The sequence below is a fragment of the Anoplolepis gracilipes genome, chromosome 8, assembly GCF_047496725.1.
Source record: "Anoplolepis gracilipes chromosome 8, ASM4749672v1, whole genome shotgun sequence".
In the NCBI taxonomy this organism is placed as follows: domain Eukaryota; kingdom Metazoa; phylum Arthropoda; class Insecta; order Hymenoptera; family Formicidae; genus Anoplolepis; species Anoplolepis gracilipes.
The window spans coordinates 4,229,324-4,252,476 of record NC_132977.1 but is presented as its reverse complement, the minus strand read 5'-3'; the positions used below and the strand labels follow the sequence as shown (position 1 = coordinate 4,252,476).

Sequence of the window (23,153 nt, the reverse complement as noted above, 5' to 3'; positions counted from 1 at the left end):
TGACACTTATATATCTTAAACAATATGCAAGTCTTTTATTTTAATTACAGAATGTAACGTACTTAACGTTATCCTTCTCCCCTGTTTTAAAATATCACCTATGATTAATTTATTGTCATTATTTGGCAATTTTTACTATCTAATAATAAAATATAGGTAAGCACACTGTGAGGTTTCAAGAGTTTATACAGAGAGAAAGAGTTCGAACAGTTTCATACTCTTTTATACGTACATCCTTTTCTTTGCTGTTTTTTAAGGCATGAACTTCGGTAAATTATTATTAATATTCATGTCATTAAGAGAAATCATGAAATGATAACATAATAAATGGATTTATATATATATATATATATATATATATATATATATATATAAATCCATTTATTATGTTATCATTTCATGTGTATATATATAAAACACAATTTATTAATATTATCTTATAATAATTTTCGTGCTTTATAGAAATCGCCGGCACATATAAAAAAAAATTACTTAATAAATTTCGGTCCTTAATATTTGTACCATAAATACTAAATATAAATGTTAATGTTTTTAGTGAAAACTCAATAAGATATTTACGAGAGCATGCAACTTGTCCGAGTCTTAATCTCGAGATTGTTCGACCAGTCTCTAGTTTGTAATATCAGGCACTGGGTCTCAACTAAAAACCTCAGCCTAAACGACGTTATTTTAAAATAACAGCTAATCTATGATCAACTACTGTAAGTAACAGCCTTTCTTGAAGAGTATATGTGAAATCACGACGAATAAGACGTCGATAGAAAAGGAGAATCAAGAGTCCGCGTGTTTCTCGCTTTGATAGTTTATAGTTTATTTAACAATTGTGAGATTGTTCTATAGACAAAATTGAAAAACAAAGAGCTAAATCAATTATTTTCAATCAAATTTTAGTTTTTCATGTACCTATGAATATTTTTTATTCATTAGGTTCACATAACTTAAAAAATAAGAATTAGATAACATCGTTTTATTTCGTTAATTTTTAGTTGGAAAAATATTTCAAAGCAACCAGCGAAACTTGATATATTCATTTTTTGACTTAACTGTATTATTTGTAATTAGCGTAGAATAATGTATGAAATATTTCACAAGTAATAAAGAATATATAATTTATAATTTAAAACATAATTTAAAACAAATTTCTTGCGTAAAAATATTATCTCTCTCTAATTAAAAGTCATATTTTTCAAAACTATACATTTCAATGAATTCTTAGAAAAGAATTTATTTTATATTTCATAATTAGTCAAATTTTATTTGTTAAAAGACTTTTAACTTCTCACATCAACAAATCATATTTTTCTATTTAAATTAATAACATTGTTAAATTTTTGATAAGAAACAATGAAATATAAATGACACGAATATATATTATAACAGATTATAAAGTCTATTATAACCATTATAATGGATATAATTATAATGGATATATTCACACATAACATTTTAGTAATGTGATACACAATAAAAATACTATTATTTCGTCGATTAATATTTATTAATATTTATTAAAATTTATCAAAAGTCTTAAGACAGGATATGGGAATCAAAGAATAAATTATCAGATATGTCTGTGCATATGTGTTTGTGTTTGCGTATGTGTAAATGATAATATATTTGCACATAGATATGTGTGGTATTCAAATATACAAGTATAAAGTTTTCTCGGTCAGAACGTCATTTAATATCAAATTATTATACGTATAATAATTATATATCCAGTTTTGTTCTCGCATTTATATTTTTTGTATGAACTACAAAAGCTGAGAGCTGATTATTTCTTCAGCGTGAGCTACGAATAAGCCACACAAATAGTCGTTCTACGCGATTTCAATTTTTTTATAGAATTGCAAGAAACTTTTACATTTATTGTCATTAAAATGCACTCTTTAACCCTTAAGTGTTTGATCAGCATTTGTTATTGCAATGCTATGTTGTTACTTAGTAGTGGCAAAACATTGCAAATTTAATAAATACTTTGATAGGGTTTATAGGAGTAAAATATTTAAAGACGCACAATAAATTCACGTTATCGATATTGCGTTTAAGATAGTGATAAGTGGTACATTTATATCGATTTTTATACGCATTATGTATATTACAATGAACATTTAAACATTTAAGGGTCAAGATGTAACATTGTTTGTACGTACAACTATCATTACCAATCATTTTCACAAAAGCTTTATTCCGTTTTAATTTTGTCTTAATTATTTTTATAAGACATCAGAAATAATCTTTTTCTTTCTTTTTTATTTTTTTTTTTTTTTACCGCAATATAGGCGTATATTTTCATATTAAGAACACAGAAGTATTGTACGCACAAACCTTTTCTTAAGAGTAATTATTGTCTTTCATTTCCAATATACATTGGCACAGCGTAGTGCACTTTGATGGATTATCGAAGAATATACTAGAGTTTCTTACATTAAGTTAATGTACAATGTCAAAATTTGTTAGAGATATAAGTCTTACTAGTTTATTGTCCAAGTATTTAGTTTTTAAATGTTGTGGAGGAAGTCAGGATGTTTATTAATATTTTTTATTTGGCACACAGCTGCAAACATTCACGTGCAAATATCTTTGAAAATATTTTTTGTATTATCGAATCATATAGCGCAAATATTGTTTTTCAATGACGAATAATGAAAGTAATTTAGAAAAAAATTAAGCTACGATAAAAAAAAATCAATTTTTCTAAACTGTAATACTTTTGTTCTAGATATTTATGTAAATTATTTAATGGCTCTCAATGTTTTTTGTAATATTTTGGGATTTGTTACAATAGACAAAATGGACACGATATATTGAAAAATTAAATTAATAATATAAAAAATGACATTGTGAAATATATGACAATCTATTATATTTAGACTGCATAGATTGTTATCATGTTCATAATTTTTATTTGATAATATTAAGCGTTGATATGATTATTTAGGCGACATTATTCTCCGGAATAATGTTAAAATTCTGCACGTGAAAGCTGCAATATGTGACCCAATCCATGCAACTGCATTGAATTGCATTTTCGCGAAGTATTTGACAATTTTCTACGACATATATTTTTGAGAGAAAAATCCGATTTAATATTTTTATAGATCTTTTTAATAAAAAAAGGTGAAAGAATTAATTTTTAAGAGAAACTAATGCAGAAAATATTCCATTTTTCTATAAAATTAAATTCATTTAAATGAATGTTGTATTTTATATGACTACGAAAATATGTATATTATCTTTGATATATTCGACATTTTAAGAGATTACAATTTTAAATATTACATTTGATTTAAAAATTTGTAATTTTTTCTTTTTATTATCACGGAATAATTAAAAGGAACTTGAAAGGGGATGCTTTGTGTTTCTAAATTTCTCTAATTGTAAGATCAAACATTGTATCTCGTTATTGTATATAAATTTAGGAAATTCCGGTATTCATTATTCTCTTTCCTTTCTATGTTTGATGTTTTGCCAAAGCTTCAAATGCAGAGAAACCTTAAAATTCATGAAATCCATGAAAATGCATTATGTCAAATTACTCGCTTCAATGCCGTTGCGAAATATCGGACTGCACAAATATAAGAAGCATCGAAAAAAATGCATGCATATCTTCAATTAAAGTCTGATGCAATATGTAAATAAATTGTTTTATCTCATGCATATTTTTAATTCTATTTTCATTAGAGATATGCATGCGATATTCTGATACATTAAGGGAAAATAACTTTGTTTTTAACCCAATATAAATGTTACTTAATCCATTTCAATATTTATCATTCTTTCCCAAAAAATTTACTCAGATTTAAAATTCTTAGTGCGGTGGAGAACCGTGCTTTTTCACTAAAAAAAGTTCCTTGATAAGAGTCGATATTGGGTTAAAATGCATTTTTGTCTGCACTTACTTATTGTCGACACAAAGACTTAAAAGTTCGCGCAGATATCCAAATCTTCAGAACGCACGTGATCTTCGAAATGAGCGTTGTTTATTCTTGCAATTGCAGTTTCGCTGTGATAGCCACAACTGGCTGCAGTTGCGTTGTGTAGAGCAGTCACAAACACTAGTATGCATGCGGCAGTTTTCGGATTTATACCGTTCCTTTGCAACAATTCGCAGCATACTAAGGTGTGTATTCACGCGGGAAAGGCTCGCTCCTCTGTGAAAAAAAAAAATGTATGAGATACGTTGAATATATGTATAAAAATAATTAGAAAATCTGGATTATTTTATATTCACGAATTTAACTATATGTATATAATTAATTTTTTAAAGAATACAAGAAAGTTAAATATTATAAATATAAAATAAAATATTGCTTGTTGCAATAGTTAAGTGTATATAAGATGCATATATAATTTTCAAATTCGAAGAGTTTCATACAGAATATAATCTCATAATTTTAAAATGTAAATTAAAATATACTATAGACTGTAATTTAAGAAACTAGATTTAAGATAAAATTGAAAAGGAAATTGTGGAATCTGAAAAATTTTCGTTAATTTTTACGCAAGAAACTTACCGACCAAGCCCGACTAGTGTTAGGCGTAAAACGTCGCGGAATATCATAATTGACCTTCGGTACCATCATTTGTGAGAATGGATTGAATTGCTTTCGTGATTGTTGTTGTCTACTCTGTTCTTGTTCCTCGTTTATCCGGTCTTTTCCTTTATTAAAAGCGGCAACTTTCGCCTCCATCTCTTCGACTAAATGTTGCTCCTAGGGTAGGTAAATGTTTAAATGATTCTTGTAAAGACATTATTATTACAAAAACGTAAAACTAAGTTGCTCAACAGCGAACACTTTAAGTATCAATGTAATATAATGTCTCATTTAGAAAAATATAATATCGGAAAAAACCTTTTTCTTTTCTTTTTCGATATTTTTTTCAATTAATTAACATAAATGGTCTTGTGTCTCCAATATCATAAAAAATACAATAATTTAAGCCATCAAGCGTTCATGAATTAACAATGTAAATTTGTACCCTGTATTGTATTGCAACGACCATCCAGATTATTATAATTTAAAAGAACAATTAATCGGGAACCGACCTGTAACTCGCGTGCCCTTTCGGCCTTGATGAGATCTTTGAGCGCTTCGAAACTCCCGGCTTGAGGGACCTGCGTTCTTGGTGGCATACCGCCGCCGATGCGGAAGCTAGTGACGTGATGACGATTGTTGGGCGAATACGGCCCCGTATTCACGGTTCCATAATGTCGCGACAGTTCTTCCATGGCTTTTATGCGCGAGGGCCCACGCATCCCGCTTCGCCATCTGGCCCCTGCCGGGGCTTTATGCACCATCCTTCCGTAAATCGGTGCGCCCCCGGCAGCTCGGCTGCGCGGACGTCCTGCGTGTCGGCCTGCGATTAATTAATTCCTTATTTTTTTTTTAATTCACCCTTTAATCTTTTTTGTATATTAATTTCTTTTTTGCAAATACCAATTTGTAATATAAATGCGAAAGAAAATTACTTGCCGCGAAAACATTGATTAACTTAATATCGTAAAGTAAATTATATATGTACTATTATACATAAATTTAATTTTGTCAAAAATCCAAATATCTTAGAACGCAAAAAAATCAATATGTTTCTTAGAATTTCATAAATATCAGTTAAAAATTGTGATTTTATATCGTGAATCTCTTTGTGGCCCTTTATTTTCTCTTAATCTTTCAATTAATTAATGTTTATAGAATTGATTTTTGCATGAAAAGAGAATTGATATATTTTAGAATAATTGATGTTTTATTAATTATTTTAAATTAATAATTGACACAAATATTTTGGAATAACCATCGTGCACAGTACACAGGATATTCGCGAGCGTTTGAAATATTCGAGATTACAGACGTTCCCTGCGTGGGCGGAAATGAGTGACATCAGGTCAAGAAGCGTGTGTATTACGCTTCAATGGTTGAAAAGGGTTTGAAAAGGGTTGCTGACATTTTGCGTGGGTGAAGTCGTCGCGAATTTCGTGGCCGATGGTATTGTGGCGTGCTGTGTAGACTAAGTCTTAGCGGAGTTACGATATTGAAGTTCAGTAATTGTTTTTGAGCTTGTATATGCATCATCAGTTAACTATTTCCTAACTATTCGGAATTATATTGTGAGATATGACTGAAAGGCTATACTTAAACACTAAGATCAATCTATCTAACTAGACAAATATATATATCTAATATATATATATTTGAAAGTAAATATAGTCCCTCTCTAATTGCAAATTTTTTTGTTTGATCAGCAATTCTTAAACAATCGCGAAAAGTAAGCATCGTGAATAACACAAAAAAGTTAAACAATTTTTATAAATAATTTGTGAATGTTTACAAATTACTATTGCATCATAGTTTGTACACAAATGCCAAGATAAATAACAAACTAATTTCATTTCAGTAATGTCAGTTAACTTTAACCTTAATAGTTTAATTAATTTTCTGTTTTTGTTCTAAAGATCACATTCCATCATCTATATTATGAGGAAGTGTCTATTCCCTAAAAAAACATAAAAAACTTGAATTCTTAAGGATTTCTTTTGTATCTAGAAAAATCAGAGAAGTTTCATAGAATTTTATTGGAATTCGGAGAATTTTTTCGAAAATTCTCTTTTTAATAATTTTATTCTTATATTATAAACAGTTAGCCACGTGTGTGAAACTGTCTCACTTCGTGAAAACTCAATAATTGTTGAGAGTTCTGGTTTTTTTAAATAATTTTACGGCTCTTGATAAATTACATAAATAGTTGTGGCTTTACAAAAAAGTTAAATTAATTAAAATTACAAATTAAAAAAAATGGCTCGGGACAAACTGAGACGCCAAGTTAACGCTGCTTACTTTGTCAGCTGATGATTTTTTTTTAGTATTTTTTAACACATACATAAATTAAGTGCTTGAAAATTCTATAATAATTCTACAACAAATTCTATGCGTAAAAATTATTAGAATATCAATTAAACGAATTAAATCGTCGAGATTCCGGACATGTAAGAGGTGAGACGCCCGTATTTCTGCTTGTCTATAATAAATTAATTGTGCATATGTCTAAAAAACTTCACAAATGAATTTATATGCACATATAAATATATGTATATATATTGTTATATATAATATATATGTTTATATTTTGTATATACACATATAAAAAAATGTATGTTCTGAAATGTTCATAAATTCATAAAAACAGCATTAATGACTCTTTCTGTACATATTACATAAAAAGGATAAATTATGTACTCATTCTATTGTTTGTTTATATATTCAATGTTTTAACGCAATACTGACAATGAATACGAAGTACATATTTTTTGTAATTTTTAATGAAATAAAAATTTTATAGAAGTAAAATATGCTTGTCTTATGAAAGTTATGCAATTTTTTTATTACATTTATAAATATAGTACTTGAAATTTAAGAAGTGTTTCTCCTTTATGAATGAAAAACATTAGAAAACATATATAATAAAATTTAATTTAGAGAAAATTATATTCAAAAATTTGAAAATATTTTCTTTACTTGCAACAAAAATACCTAGAAAATCAGGGAGTTTTCAGAGAATTTTTTTTAAAGATTTGAGTAGACACCTTATATTATATACATAAATGTACAGAGAAAATCTAATTCAATGTAATTACTAGTTTAATTAATCAAAATTAAATACGAAATAGTAAATATTAACATATTTATTAAGTGACAAAGACGTCATTATAAAATTAATAAGATTAATATTGAAAAGAAAAAATTTTATTTTGAATAAAAAAAAGAAAAAAACTTGTAGCGTAATACTGTGTCTCGAATAGGAATCTCTTGGAGATTCGCGAGAGCAAAAGAATGAAATCGATTCTCGTCTAATTAAAAATCGCGCGAAGAGGAAATTAAATAATTCGAATGCTGCCTTAATTAATTACATCACGTCCGGTCTGCGCAGCCGATCAAATTTAGATGCGGACAAAGCCCTTGATTCGCCCCAATGTTACCGCGCTTTACAAAGCGGTAGATAGCCAATATATCCCCAATAATTAGTCTGAATCATGTATACTCGTTAACGTAAGTGCCAGTGCGTAAAGTGGTGCGCTTGACCCACATGTGCGTCGTGTATTTGCAAGATGGTATTGGAGCCTGTCTGCTTGTGCAATGCAGATTCGCACAGCAACTCGTGGGCTGCGATGCACTACTCGATAAAACGCACAAATCGATAAAATGCACACCTTCTCGTTATCCACGTCTTGTCTACGATACGCCAAAGAAAATACATTGAAAGAGAGAGAGAGAGAGAGAGAGAGAGAGAGAGAGAGAGAGAGAGAGAGAGAGAGAGAAAGTTCGCATTTTATTACTGTTTAAAGGAGAAATAAAATTCTATTTTACTGAATGTCTAACTATCAGTAAAGTATGTCTAACTACATTTAGTACTTTTGCAATGAAATTTGACAAGCGATAACTAAATTGAAAATAGATTTAAATAGATTTTAATTTAAATATAATTTTATATAATTTTATATTTACTAAATGACACGCACAGTTAAAAAAAATTATACAAAATAGTTTGCTTACCTTCCAATTCTTCCCGGAATTTCAGTCGTGTAGGCGCGACAATATCTGCGTAAGGCCAATTAGTTTTTTTTTAATTTTTGCGAATTTTCTAGTTTCTCGTGCGAAATTATATCTATCCATGCGAATGACAAAAGCGAATTTCTGAGCATTCAGGAAGATTTCGTGAAGATACGTTGGCGGCTTCGAGAGGCATGTAAGGAGTCTCACCTCGCGCGTATCCCCCAGAAAATATAGCGCGATCGGGAAGCTCGGCACGCGGCCATATATTGGGATTGAACGGGTACATCGGGTATCCGTTGGTGGTTTTAGCGGCTCTGCTCTGTCTCTTGGTGTACCTCCACATCGCGCGCAGCTCGTCGCACGACGGCTCGGTCAGGTCCAGTCGTTTGTCGCCGATGTCGCCGTTACTTCCCGGCTGCGGATCGATGTATCGCATACCTGCGACAAGCGACCCGCTCGTGCACGTCAGGACGAAGGCGATGCACACGGCCGCGGAGCGCATTTTCTAAAATCATAAAGCCAAAACCGATTGAATCAGACTATCGTGAATCGAAATGGCTATATGAACGAGGAAATGAAAAAGCTTTTATATTTCTTCGAAAGATATTTTTCGATTTGATTACGCATAAAATTTTTTTTTTTATAAAATACACTGTAGAAATAACGGTGAGAATTAAATAGGAGAAAAAAAAACTTGGAATCTCGGCTTTTGATTCTATTTTTTTCCCCCAAGGACCGTGAAAAAATGAGTATAGATTTTATGATCACATAAAAAAGAATCATAAACCAAGTTCCTAAAATCTTTATAAGTCTTTGGATTTACCCAAACGTAAACTTCAATCATAAAATATCGTGATTTTATGTCAGCTTGCGTGTGCACATTTTACTCCTCGAGTCTGGAAAGTCGTGTAAAATCAATGTAATATTTTACAATCTGTAACGCGTTCGTAAGTAACGCGATATATTCCGTATTTGCAAATAACAATAAAACCGAGCGACGTGAAATTGTATAAAGCAATATATTGTTGGATTCGGCGAACTGTCGAAATGCTTTCTGCAAGCTTGCCGACGGCAAAATCAGATAGGCGTATCCAACAAATAGAAAAACTTGGAACCTAGCAATATACTGTGCCAGTTATATGACCCAATATATATATATATATATATATATATATATATATATATATATAAAATATATATTGATGCACTTTATCAATATACATGTTATTTCGAAACTTTTTCATATAGTTTCTTAAAATTGTTGAAATGCACTTTTACAGATGCGCATTGCAAGCCTCGAGCGATTATCGGAGCTTTTCAAAGCTTTTATGAATTTGAATTAATCAAATATTTATATAAAATCTATATATAACAATACAAAAAATTTACAATATATAAATTATTGTGAATAATATAGAATTTAACTTTTTTCTCTCTGTATAGATTTTTATTGCATTAATACGATTTCGTACTTTTGTGAATATATATTTTTATTCAAATAATATCTGATTGAATTAATAGAAAATAATTAATATTGATTTACGTTACAAAAAGTATATATTATTGTACAATAGCGAAAAGCGTACTATTATATTTATTAAGGCCCTTAAAAGATTCATTTTATATAATTCTATTATTATATCTCATATATTGTCCTACTTTATATATGAATCGTGAATTTAACTGTTATAGATTTTTTTCTTTGATCATTTAATTTTCAATTTCCGTGGTTTTCATATCGATTGTTTGCAATACAGTAAATATACATAACTGCAAGATCGAATGCATTTATCGGGATATGTATAGGTTGATTGCGCGCGGAGCAACAAGCTGTTTGCGCCACATTGTAATCCGCATTAATTAAGTACTAGCGCGTGTCGAGTGGTAACCACCAGTTCGAGAAGGCTGAAGTATACTTTAATGACACGCTTGTCGTCGAGAATTTGTACCCTATCGAATCCGGTGAAATGTATTTAAATCGAATAGAGACTGCGGCCTACCGTCAATCTCCCGTTTTTCGACTGACGCCGTTCAATTGAGTTAGAGAACCAAGTTTCCGATTCGATTGCACCTGCGAAATTTTCAAAGAACTTTTTCCGGATCGCTCGAGCGTTCGTTAAACAAAATGTTGTTAATTTAACGAATCGCGGAAAATATCGAGGGCGTTCGAAAAATGCGCGAGCGATTCTTGCATCAGATTTCTCTCTTGAACCGATTGGATTCTTCAACCGATATATTGCTCGACTCTTGTTGCAACAATTCTTGCGAAAAAGCATTATTTGTTCTACGTGTGTGGGAAACTTTGACGTTGAAATGCGAAGACTTGCCTTTTTCTTTCGCTCATTTTTCTCAGTCTGACATTATAGCACATGTGGGGATCGCCTGTGAAATCCCTTAATATCGAAATTATTTTTCTCGAGTACTGGAAATTAAATTGTTACTATCGATAACTTCATCTACGCTTCAGATATTTTGTATTATTATTATATATGAAATAAACAAGGATATTATATCTTATTATATAGCCGATGAACACTTAAACCAATGAAAATCTTATATTTTACATAATATAATATTATAATATAACTGCACAAGAAGATATTGAATTTTGCCTATAATTACATAATAGAATTATTATTGATTAATTATATATAAACTGCAAGGATAATAGCTTTTTGTTGTTTTGGCAAAGTTGATAGAATAGTTTCGATATACGCGAATATTGAATAAAACACGCTTCCATCGTGTGGGTGGAAGTACGAAATCCAATTAGGAATAATTAGCTTTGCGATATGCACCTCCGCGGTATTTTAATCGCGCATGACGTCATCGATTTGTTCAATCAGCCGGCTGATTATAGGATGTAATTCGGAAAAGCATTGCGGAATGTGCAGCGGTGCGATGGAAAGTGTGGAAGCGGCGGAAACGGCTCGCTGCCGCGGAAGCTTTCATTGTTCCTGGAAAAGTTGGTATTTTGGAGTATCGCATCATAAAGCTTTCGTTATTCGCAGAACATAAATGATAGCAACCCCTCCCATTTTTCGCGCTGGTACTCTGCCACTAAATAATCCACGAAATGCAGCATATGATATTCTTTTGAATTTTGAATGCGATTACGTTTGTCAATTATAAAGAAACAAAAATACTCTATTTCTTTTAGATCGAATACATTTTTTTTTTCAAGTATTTGTCCATTTTTATCTCTTCTCTCTTTTTTTTTGTCTCGCGATATTATTTATAATTTTCTGTAATAAACCATTGGGAATTTGTACATTTATAGGCATGTATAAAAATGTATATGTAGATTGAGAAATATATGATATTTTACAGTGAATTATACAGTATTTGTGTGCGGATTAGTCGAATAAACTTTGGAGAGAGCCATTCAAACTGAAATTCGGTCAGATTATCAATTTTGTTTTACATTTGGTTTGAACTGTAATTGTCGTAAGAACATAATCTCATATTACAATGGTCTATTTTGTATAATTAATTATTTAATAAGATGTCGGGATTTTATTTTTTTTTCTAGTTATACACTTCACGTTTGCGCACCGCGTGATCGTATATGCACATGCAGAGGGATTAAAATATGGATTTTATCAGCGCGGACAACTGAATGTTATTGCACTTTGTGGGGAGATTTTGTATGTATGTGTACGCATTGTCCCGCATTTATATTCATAACATGCGAAATTCATCTCTTCATTATCGACGATATTTCTCATCGATGAATGTACACCAACGTGCAACATAATGCTATGCGTATTATCGGGATTTATTGGAATTTTTATTAAAATGACACGTGCTTTCATCATTACTAGATTATGTCGCGTAAGCTTTATATACGGCTGCACTTTTTATGACAATTGTATAAAAGGTCAGATGAAAATAATAATCATTGCGATTAATTATTAAAGAGTAATAATAATAATTTCGAAATAATCATATAATATCAAAATAATTATACATTATGAAGATTTGCGAGTACATGGATCTGGCGAATTACAGATGTGAATTTTTATTAATAATGTATTATCATGAAACGATTATATGAATGAAATGAAACGGAAATACCGAATTACATTATTAAACTTTTAAACATGTTCTTTTGCAAAAATGTGGGATGTTTTTGCATCTTAAATATTTTATTGTGCAGCGATTTTTCTACTTTATTTTATATAGGTAGACATTTTTTTAGAAATCAGAAATTTTTTCGTATTTATAATATAAATATTTTCTTTTGGAAAATTAAGATTCCTTTTATGCTGAACGCGTGATAAGTGCCTCTATACGTTGCTAATATTTATAATCATTATACGAGAACAATTGCTTTATTCGATACAACAAATATATAGTTGAATTCTCGTAGCAGAGATTCGACATCGTGATTTATTATTGAGCTACTGTGGTCCAGCCGAGCAACATGTGTTTTCATAAATATATTCCGAAGGACTAGCACATACGTATCCGAGAATGGTCTATGAATATTCAAGCTTTGCAACTGCATCGTTACATATGTCGATTTATCCCGCAATCTTACGGACGGTTCCCTTCTCGAAGATTCATGAGAAAATCGAGAAGATTAATTGATAAAAACATGCTTTCATGCGAAAGGTATAAGATTGTAACAAAGTAGCAAAAAAATTCAGTACCTGGATTATTTCTGGAAACACAACCGTTCACGGAAGATTGATTCTTTGAGTAATAGAATGAAATACTTCCGTAGTTTTCAATGTCACGTGTTTCACGGAAATGAAAACCTCGAATAGAAGCAGGAGAAAATAATATCGATATCACGTTTCATAAACTAGAATTATAAATTTGTAGTATGATTCCTCGCACGATATCATTTCTTTTTATAATGAAATGTTACGCACGTGATCTCTAAAGGCTTCCTTATAGTTTGTTTTACGTTGTTTGCTGTTTCTTTAAATGTCATATGATTTTATTAAAATAACAATAACAGAATAATTGAATAATATCACAGAATTCGACTATATATGTGTTGTATCGAATAAAGCAATTGTTCTCGTATAATGATTATAAATATTAAAATAATAAACGATACGTAATCTGAATATCATGCTTGCTTTAAATTTTTCAGAGAAAAATACATCTCTCTACTCGAGAGCAATTAATTTTGAATAGAAACAAGTTTCCGCATGTAAAAGTGTTCGCGAAAACACGGTTCCGCACACATTTTACATACGTGTAAAATTACATTTGTAGAGCGGAAACGTACTGTTTGTGAAAAGTGACGTTGCCATGAATATAAAAATGCAGTTCTCTGGAAAAATTCCGGATTTCGCGCGATAAACGGTGTACATGTAAGCCGCTTTAATGCACTTTGCATCGCTGCTCCCTCAATACGGCATGAACAAATATGCTCAGAGCCAGGCATGTACATAATTGAAGTGTAGCTAACTGTAAATCCGCCCGCGCGTTATTCTCAATCTTATTTGTCGACGACAGCTGGATACGACATCTGCTACGTTTAAATTAGGTCGCGCAAAAAAAAGTGTTAATTACATATAGATTGTTTATTATCTGCAGAATCACGTAACTGAAAGTGTAATATTCTATGCGTTTTTTCTAGTTTTTTTGTTGATGAAATAATTTTTTTAAACTTAGAAATAGAGCTTTTCCTGTAATAATTTTACGAACTTGCAAGACATTATTTGCCCTGGTCGAGTTAAAGCCGATCGATCGAGAAAATCATAAGAGGATATACGTATTTCTTTCGCAATTACATGAATTTCGCGGTTTACTGACATCATTTCTCTCGACTCTCATTTCGCGTGAGCGGAAATTGGCTGACATCTTGACGAAGGATAAGCGCGCGAAGGCGGGAATATTGCGGTACTTTTATTTATTCCGGAGAATCGATCCTTCATTCAGACAATTCATCCAAGATAGTCTTTGGTCAACATACCGTAGCAATTACTGTCCAAAATGACTGTTTGAACTTTATCGGAACTCACAGTAGCCACTTTGGAGAAAATGAAATTGGCAAAACTTTACGCTCGGAATTTCTTAGAAAAACACTAAAGTTTTTAAAATTGTGTGTGTACTTCTTTATTCATGTCAGTGTATTATCTTTTTTATTTTATATTTTATAATATTTTATAATATTTATATCTCTCAGTGTAAGTAAAATTTTTAATGTTATATGTTTCTTCAGTTTCGTCAAACATTAAACATATTAATGTATAAATATATAATAAATATTAAATATATTTATATTATTAATAATTTAATTATTTTAATTTTAAAAGGTAAAAGAAAAAATATAAAATCTATCTTGGTTTCTTTTAATAATTTTGAATTCTTTTTTCTCGAATAATGAAAATTCATATAAAACGTATGATATAAATGATATTACGTAATCATGTTCTTACTCTTTATAATTTACGGCATTATTGTTTAAATCTTTGTAAATTAATACTAATAATAATAATAATTAAGCCTAATCTGACGCGTGGAAATGTCAGACTAAATTATTTCATAAAAATATCTACGAGCCTAAACAGAATGCGATGTACATCACGTGTTTTCTGTTTATTTGCAATGTATTTAATCGAGAAACGGAATATATACTTGCGACATACATGAAACAATAAGAAACTGTAATAGATATCTCAAACGCATTGTCATTTCAATGCTACTGTACAAGGCCAGGAAAACGGCATTTCTTATCTCTATGCATTCCATCAGACGTAAGGGAATAGAATGAATTATTCATTAATATTGTAAATGTCTAGTGAAATGGAATACAGGGATTAATAGAAAATTGACGCGTAAATGAAAGATCCGTCGTGCTATCTGTATATGTTATATGTGTTCCATATAATTTCCTATATTATAATAATTTAATTATATTATACATATATCATTGATATTTATATAATCTATATAATTATAATATTTCAAAACGCGACATGACATAAAGAGGTTATTATGAATTAATTTTTAATATTCGGAAACTGATGGTTTAATTTATAACTGATAATGAATGGATTGAATTTATTATTGGAACTATTACGGAATGTAAGAATTATTGTGAATAAAATTATTATCATTCGAATCGTACATTGAATCGCTATAATCTATTTGAAATTAATCTCTGCTATGGCGATGCACGAGTTTGTAGCCGCACTTGCGAAAGATATTTGCCATCCAACTAGCAAATTGTTAGCCTTAGAGTTCTCCTGGGAACTCCTGATGGCATACATGTCGAAGTTGTATAAAGCAAATTATTCCCAGTGACAATTCAAAGGTGGCTATCTCCAGGCTGCTCGTTGAACGCGAGAGCCTAAAGTCAAGTAGTACTTCGTAAGCCACACGCGACGAGCTCGCCGTATTTGTTCCCCTACGAGTGTTAAAGGCAATCTATCTTGTTCTCCTTGTTGTTATATATATATATATATATTGGTGCTCTTCGTTTAGCGCAAACGTGACACACATAGCTCTCTTAGCGGTAATTCACAATATGCAGTATTCGTTCAGTTTGTGTTATTTATATATATGCACGCGCGCGGATAAATCGATCATTAATTATAAATCTATCGGCCCAGAAACTTTTATAATTAAGAATTTAGCGCAAATTTTTTTGCACAGAAAACAAAAATTGTTCTACTTATTAAGATCCACATATGTACATCCGACTGACTTTTTCAACTGAATGTATAAAAATGATAGATTTGATTATTGCTTTGTAGGTTTTTATAAAAATTGAGAATTTAATTTCATTAAAATGCGGTAAAGTTTATTGATTTTTTTTTTTTTTTTTACTTTAGTTGTATGCTTTATGTATTACATGTGTATTTGATTTTAATATATAATACGTACTTGAATATCGCTTATATTAAAAAGTATATTTTATTTATATAATGGTTATTTATATAAGATAATTTTTTATACAAGATCAATATTTTAGGCCAGAAAAAATCTAAAAAATTCAGTTTGTCGAAAAATTCCTAGCGTAAAGAAATTCCGAATTTTTAAAGGGCACTTTCTTGGAAAATGAGAACAAAATAAATTCACTTTGACGCGTTATATAAAGCTGTATTTGTTTGAAGAGCTCAAAGGATTTCTCTATCTCTCTCTGTATCTTTTTATCTTTGTAAAGAAATGTTGATTAAAAGTAGTCAAATGAAAAATTTGTAATCACCGATAGTATCTGTGCATAAACATTAACAACTCTTATTAAATCAATGAAATTTCCTTGAATTAAATCAACAAAAAAAAAGAATTAACGCACATTTAATAGTAACACCTGTGTACACACGGTTTTGACATTTTTATGATTATTTTTTGTGGCCGATAATTCTATAGATAAATGGTTATCCTGCTTAATTCCTTTTTCACATAGTATATATTTTATCATACAATATAATATACTGTTTTCAGGTAACCATTTAATATATAAATAATGGAAATATTAACGTTTACAATTTAAATATATAGTAAAATCATATTACATTTATATATTTAATCTAAATTTTTTAATATGTGTTATTTAAAAAATTAGAAAATAAAAATTTGTATAAATTTAGGCAAACTTAAAATAGACTGCCTTTAGCTATTTCTCAGACATGTGGCAAATAAAAAATAAAATAATAAGAGGATTGGAGAATAAGAAATGTTAGAAAGAATATTTTGCAAGACGAAAGCTTAAAGAGGATGTGTGCTCCATGGCACACATAGTGACATGATAACATTCTACGATGCCTGATTTTATCTCCGCGCGGCCTTTTCATCGTATCTACATGGCATCGCATGTAATAAAAAGACTTCTGACGACCTGACGTGACGATCCTGGATGATGAATGTGCTAAACAGCGCGTCAATATAAAAGAGATGACGGTAAATGCTGCGAATATACGATTCGATCGTAAATCTCCTTCATGCGCCCCCGCGCATCAATACAATCGCACGCCTCTCGATATTTTGGTTCTCACATTTTTACATTTTTGCGCGTCGGATTTTATTTGCGTTTCTGTGCAGCAAAGATGAAATCGATACAATAAAAAAAACGCGCTAAATTAATACCCGCACCATATGTGAATAAATACGAGTGAAAATAACGTTTTATTTTATTAATGCAGAATATAAATTCGTATATATTATAAGAATAAATTAAAGATAAATAAAGTAAACGAGCTGATTAAAGATGATATTTTTTTACACTAGTATTAACTACTGTTTGTAAGAACAATTATTTTAGCACTTAATGATTTTAAATATTAAGCTATTTATTACTTTGAATTGAACTTTGAAACTTTGACATGTATAAGTTAAGGATTTTTAGTTAATTAAAAATTATTTTTTCAAGTCACTTTTGATTTTTAATCGATTAAATTGTTCTGTTATTTTATGCGTTTTTACTCATAATTTTCAATTTTTTTGAAACTAAAACAATTGTATTATTTTTCATATTTTTTTTTTAGTCTTATTATATATATTTGAGTTTTGAATTGATATGATATATATATATATATATATAAATTGTCAGAATATATTTCTCTCTTGTGAAATAGGAATAAATCTCGCAACAAATTTATTGTCATTTTTATGTTACACTATACATATTATATTTATTTACTCATATGTGTATGTAATTTCACGTTATTGTATAAAAATATTTTGCTTATTAGCTTTTATGACAAAATAATAAGACCAACTCTCTTTCATGTTTTATACATCTAAAGCATGCGAATTTTTTAGTGTCGCTGTTTGAATTTTTGCTGTAAAACAATTTATCTTTTTTGCTTGAATGCTTTTCATCGTATCATTGGTCTGCTTGATAACTTTTTGTTAATATTGATTCGTCTATATTTGACAAATAAAGTCAATTTCACAAAAACTGGCTCGAACAAAAATTATTCGACGATTACTATATACTCGATAAATACGGTGAGAATTGCATGAACGATTTAATTATTAAAGAATAAAAGGATTCTTGTTGCGCAAATTACCGTAACGATCTCTGTTCTATCTTCTTTATTATCTTAGTGTATCATGTTGATCATAGAAGTTATGGCGTGGTCTATAAATCATTGGAACTTTGACAAGGAAGTAGCAAAAAATTGCAAAACCGATTTGCAAAGTGGAAAGAGGTAGAGAAATTATATGATTTTTCACGCTAGCATGTTGAAGTGGAAAGGTTGCAACAAGTGAGAGGTTTAAATCCGACAGTAGAGCAAGCCCCAGATTATTTGTTGCATGCAAACATGTAGCAGTGCAATGTATGGATTGCACGACTATGTGTATACGCTATACACATTTATAATCTAATAGTTTGATTTCTCTCTACTGCTTATATGAAACATTCCATTTTTATTTAATATTTTGTAAATTATTTTTTTATATATTTTGTAATTTAAGAGCTTTACTTTAAACTCAAATATCAAAATAATGTTATTGAACTTTTATTAACTTTTTCTCTCTCTCTCTCTCTCTCTCTTTCTATGTATATATATATATATATATATATATATATATATAATAAAAAAAGTTATTAAGTTAATAGATTGTTGATTGTAAAAATGAGGCAATTTTCATTATTATAATAATAATATTATCATTGTTGCTAAATTATGTTGATGCTCGCATTCATACTTTATCTATTATTGATATTTGTAGTAATACTTTGGGATTACGCAAAATACATCACACTTGTGCGCGATTGACATTTCGCAAATGTTCAGTCATATTCGGCTAATGTATACCTACGCAAGGATAATATTATCGCGCGTTTACCTCGTGTTTATTCATTACATCGACGCCATGTTGACAGTTTACCGAAGTTAAGCTGTGATTAATAGCTGACAGCGAGCATGTAATTAAGATGCAAAACTCATCGTGCAAGTCGTATGTCACGGAGCTTAATTGAATCTAATGCGACTCGTTGCGTCTCTTCGCAATCTTTGCGCCAGTAAGAATAAAAAGTAAAAGCTCCGAGCTAATTTGCAGATATATTTTTTTCAGTGTGGTGACGGTACGGCATATAGGGTGGAATGATGCGTCGCATCAAAATTTTGTCGCTTGCGCGTGAAATGTCATATGTTAAAAAAAAAAAAAAAACGCACCAACGTTTTTTTGCCGATCGACAGACTTCCAATTTTGGAACTGACCTACTTTTGATCGTACCGAATGGGAGTAAGGATTTTATGGCCATTCATATATGAACGTAATAACTCTCGCGAAGTTAATCATAAAATGTTCTATTCTCGTTCAAGGCTATTAGCTATATAGAAGTGACGTGCTTCATATTAACTGAACGAGCGCGAAAACGAATCGCGAATTCTAGCGAATCTGTTAGATTATGAAACACAAATATAATTAAGTCTTTTTTGATATTTTCGAATTTGATTTTGCAATTTTCTAAAATAAAAGCGAAGTAATTCTTTTGATTTAATTATATACGATTTGTTCTATGTTTCTTTTATTGTAAAATATATCCATACATATGAGATGTTAAAAGATTAAAAAAGAATTTATAATTTATAAAGAATAGATAATACTCTAATGTAAATTGAACAACAACTGTTCAAGAAGTAGATTGAAAAAATCAAATCTGTCAAAAGTTATAGTTTTTATAAAGCAAGTGATTTGCTTGATTCTATTTATCGCATGTCATATGAAAACGAAGGATTATCTTTACACATTCTTATTCTGATGTTTACGGAAAAGTTTCTACGTAAAAATGTATAAGATTTTTCTATAAGCAAATCCAAGAGAATGCCTGTGTGAAATGATTCGATGAAATCTACAGAAATATTTGATATGGAAATGTAAATATGTAGAACACTTCTCTCTCCGTTTTTTTTTTTGTAAAAAGAAAAACGTGACAAAATCTGTAAGATAATCTTTTATTTTCACATTGCATGATAAATAAAAGCAAACAAATCACTTACTTTAATATAAAATCGAAAATTATTCCTAACTTTGACAGGATTGCTTTTTCGATTTATGTTTATTGAGCACTTTTTATTCGATTTAATGAGTACTATCTAATATATTATTTCTGAAATATATTTCTCAAACAATCAATGATTGTGATAATTAATCGAAATCTCATCTAATACTGTCCTTATTTTATTATCTTTATGCAAAAATCAATAATTAAATATGCAATAATTAAACATAAAATTTTACATATTTCCTTTAAAACTCATTTATTTTCTAAGCGATGTTCTATCTAATTTATCAAGCAATTACATCCATCATCCATCATTCGTTCTCTCGTGTGACATATTTCGCGTCCCGCGGACTACGTCTCTGTTCTAATTCTCCCGCTCTAATTCCGACAGTCTCATTAGACACAATTACGTGCCTCCTCGTCGCTTCAGGATCCCGGTTCCCTTCCCCAGGCATCATCGCCTATGCTGCAACGACGGCATAACAGGTTGTGCGTCACGGGGAGAAGCGCGTACGCCTAATTCTCATCAATCGGCGACGAGCGCGCGGCGCGAAACGCGCGTCAGTTATGACACTCCGACAGCGACATTCGGTGTGCTTTGCGGATGCCTTTGCTGTCGTAGCTCTCCTCGGTCCGCGCGATCTGTTCAAGAAACTATATCTCTAGTATTAACACTATATAGTATATACCATTTGCTATTCGCATATGCTTCACGCTATCTGTAAAAGCTGGGAAACAGTCGCGGTCGTCGACAGTAAAAATAACACGTGAAACACGAGTGTGTGTAGCGATTACATACAAGGGTGACGTACTCGGAAGGGTGAGAGAAAGAGAAAGAGGATGTGCGAAAAGAGAGAACGGACGGGGGAGATAGCGGGGGGACGGAGTGACGATGCGCGTTGGCTGGCTGGTGAATGAACGAGAATTGGATTCACTAACCTGCCTGTGGCCTGTCCGCCGTGTCCGGAAACCGAGAAGCGACTGAGAGAGGTGGTAGCGTCGAGGCGACTGTCCGCGGCCCCACTGCCTTGGTCGTACGAAACCCACCCCCGCGGTGGCACCTTCCCTTCCTCCGCCACCCCCGTCGTTGTCGTCGTCGTCGTCGTCGTCGTCGTCGTCGTCGTCGTCGTCGTCGTCATCGTCGTCGATCCTGCCACCACGTCGCCGGGGTCCCTGTTCCTTTCACGAACGAAAACGGGGGGATGTTCTTGGGACTTCGCTCTCTCTCGCCCCGTTCATGCTCCCATTCGGCCCATTTTCTCTCTCTCCCTCTTCCTCCTCCCTCTCGTACATTTTTCCCTTCGCCACCCTCATCCGCCTCCCCTTCTGTCACTCTTCTCCCTCTGTCTCTGTCACCCTTTCGTTTACTCTCTCGCCCCGTCACGCTTTTCACATTTCTTCCGTTTCTTTTTTTGGGAACTCTACCTTCGCGCAGGATTCCTCCCGCCGTTCCTCCCCTCCGTCGCGTCTGCTAAATTTTCCCCCTGAAAACCATCCTATAAATGTACGTCCGGGAAACTGCACCCCTCTTGGCAGTGACGTAGTTGTCGATCAGGGAGCCCACGCGCAGATAGAACGTTAGATAATCGATAATTGATCATTTAATGATCTTGTTATTTTTCAAACATAACCAGATATTAACTTATTAATTTTATGGCTTGAATTTGCAAGACGAATTAAATCGTGTGAATATTTAATTCTTTATTATCTATATCTTCAAAGTCCAACTATAATATCGAGATCTATTTTTTACTTTTAGAAAGTAAACATCAATTAATAATTTGACACAATTTCTCACATAATCGGGCAATTTTCTCGCGTTCGCGGTCTTTTTAATTTCTGTCTATATTTTAGAAAACGATGAAGCAAGGCAATTTTTCGCAAAATATATTTTATTCAATACGTGTTGAAAAATTGAAATGTTGACGATCAAAATACTTTAGTTCCGGATATAAATCCGGAATAGACGCGACGTCCATTACACGAGTTCCTCGGGATCTACGAAAGTACTGCATCATGTGAAATGTCAAAGGCTAGATACCAGCTTTCGCGTGGTTACATAGAGAGGTGAACTTAATATTTTTTCGCCCACGTGTCCTAGTCAGCCACAGAAAAAATTGCGTGATATTGTTGTTGCTCATAGAGCGCTGCCTCTTATAGGAAGTAATGTCCCCTTGTTAATCTAAATAAATAGCGTCGTGGAAAATGCTGGAAGAGATAATCAGTCGTGCGATCCCCAGAAGATCATCTGCTTTGTTACTTTTCCGGTTCGTTCTCAATTATAGATATTCTAATTTGTAATTAATATGAATAATAGCGTAAGGGATAATTACTTGTTCTATTATTCTATATAATTTTAAGACATTATATGACATTTAATTCATGTGACATTCGATAACTTTATATGAAATTTAGGATTATAGACGTATAAGAATAATTTCGAGATCTTTTATCTATTTATCTAATATTGTTACACAGAATAAAAGTTTAAGTACGTAAACGTGATAAAGAAGAGTAAAAAAAGATTGGAAAAAGTATAAATTCTTATTGAAATTCTTTCACCACAATTTTTGAGATAATTTAAATTCCATTGGAACACGAAGTATAGTTGAATCAGACTCATCTTGTACTCGTACGTGTTTGTTCCATCTTCGCGG

At 31.3% G+C, this 23,153-nt stretch overlaps 2 protein-coding genes across 2 annotated transcripts in view; one reads left to right on the top strand and one right to left on the bottom strand.

Annotated features, from left to right (window-relative positions):
• Mon2 (Mon2 homolog, regulator of endosome-to-Golgi trafficking) overlaps positions 1-23,153 on the top strand; it is a 40,440-nt gene that overhangs the window by 9,904 nt on the left and 7,383 nt on the right. The window lies entirely within an intron of this gene.
• Positions 1,840-21,533, bottom strand: LOC140668612 (uncharacterized). Its single transcript, XM_072897784.1, has 6 exons — positions 21,436-21,533; positions 8,778-9,075; positions 8,571-8,615; positions 5,072-5,382; positions 4,539-4,736; positions 1,840-4,175 (listed from the first exon to the last, which is right to left on the bottom strand). Exons 2-6 carry the CDS (start codon positions 9,070-9,072, stop codon positions 4,140-4,142), a joined length of 885 nt encoding a protein of 294 aa, XP_072753885.1. The 5' UTR covers positions 9,073-9,075; positions 21,436-21,533; the 3' UTR covers positions 1,840-4,139.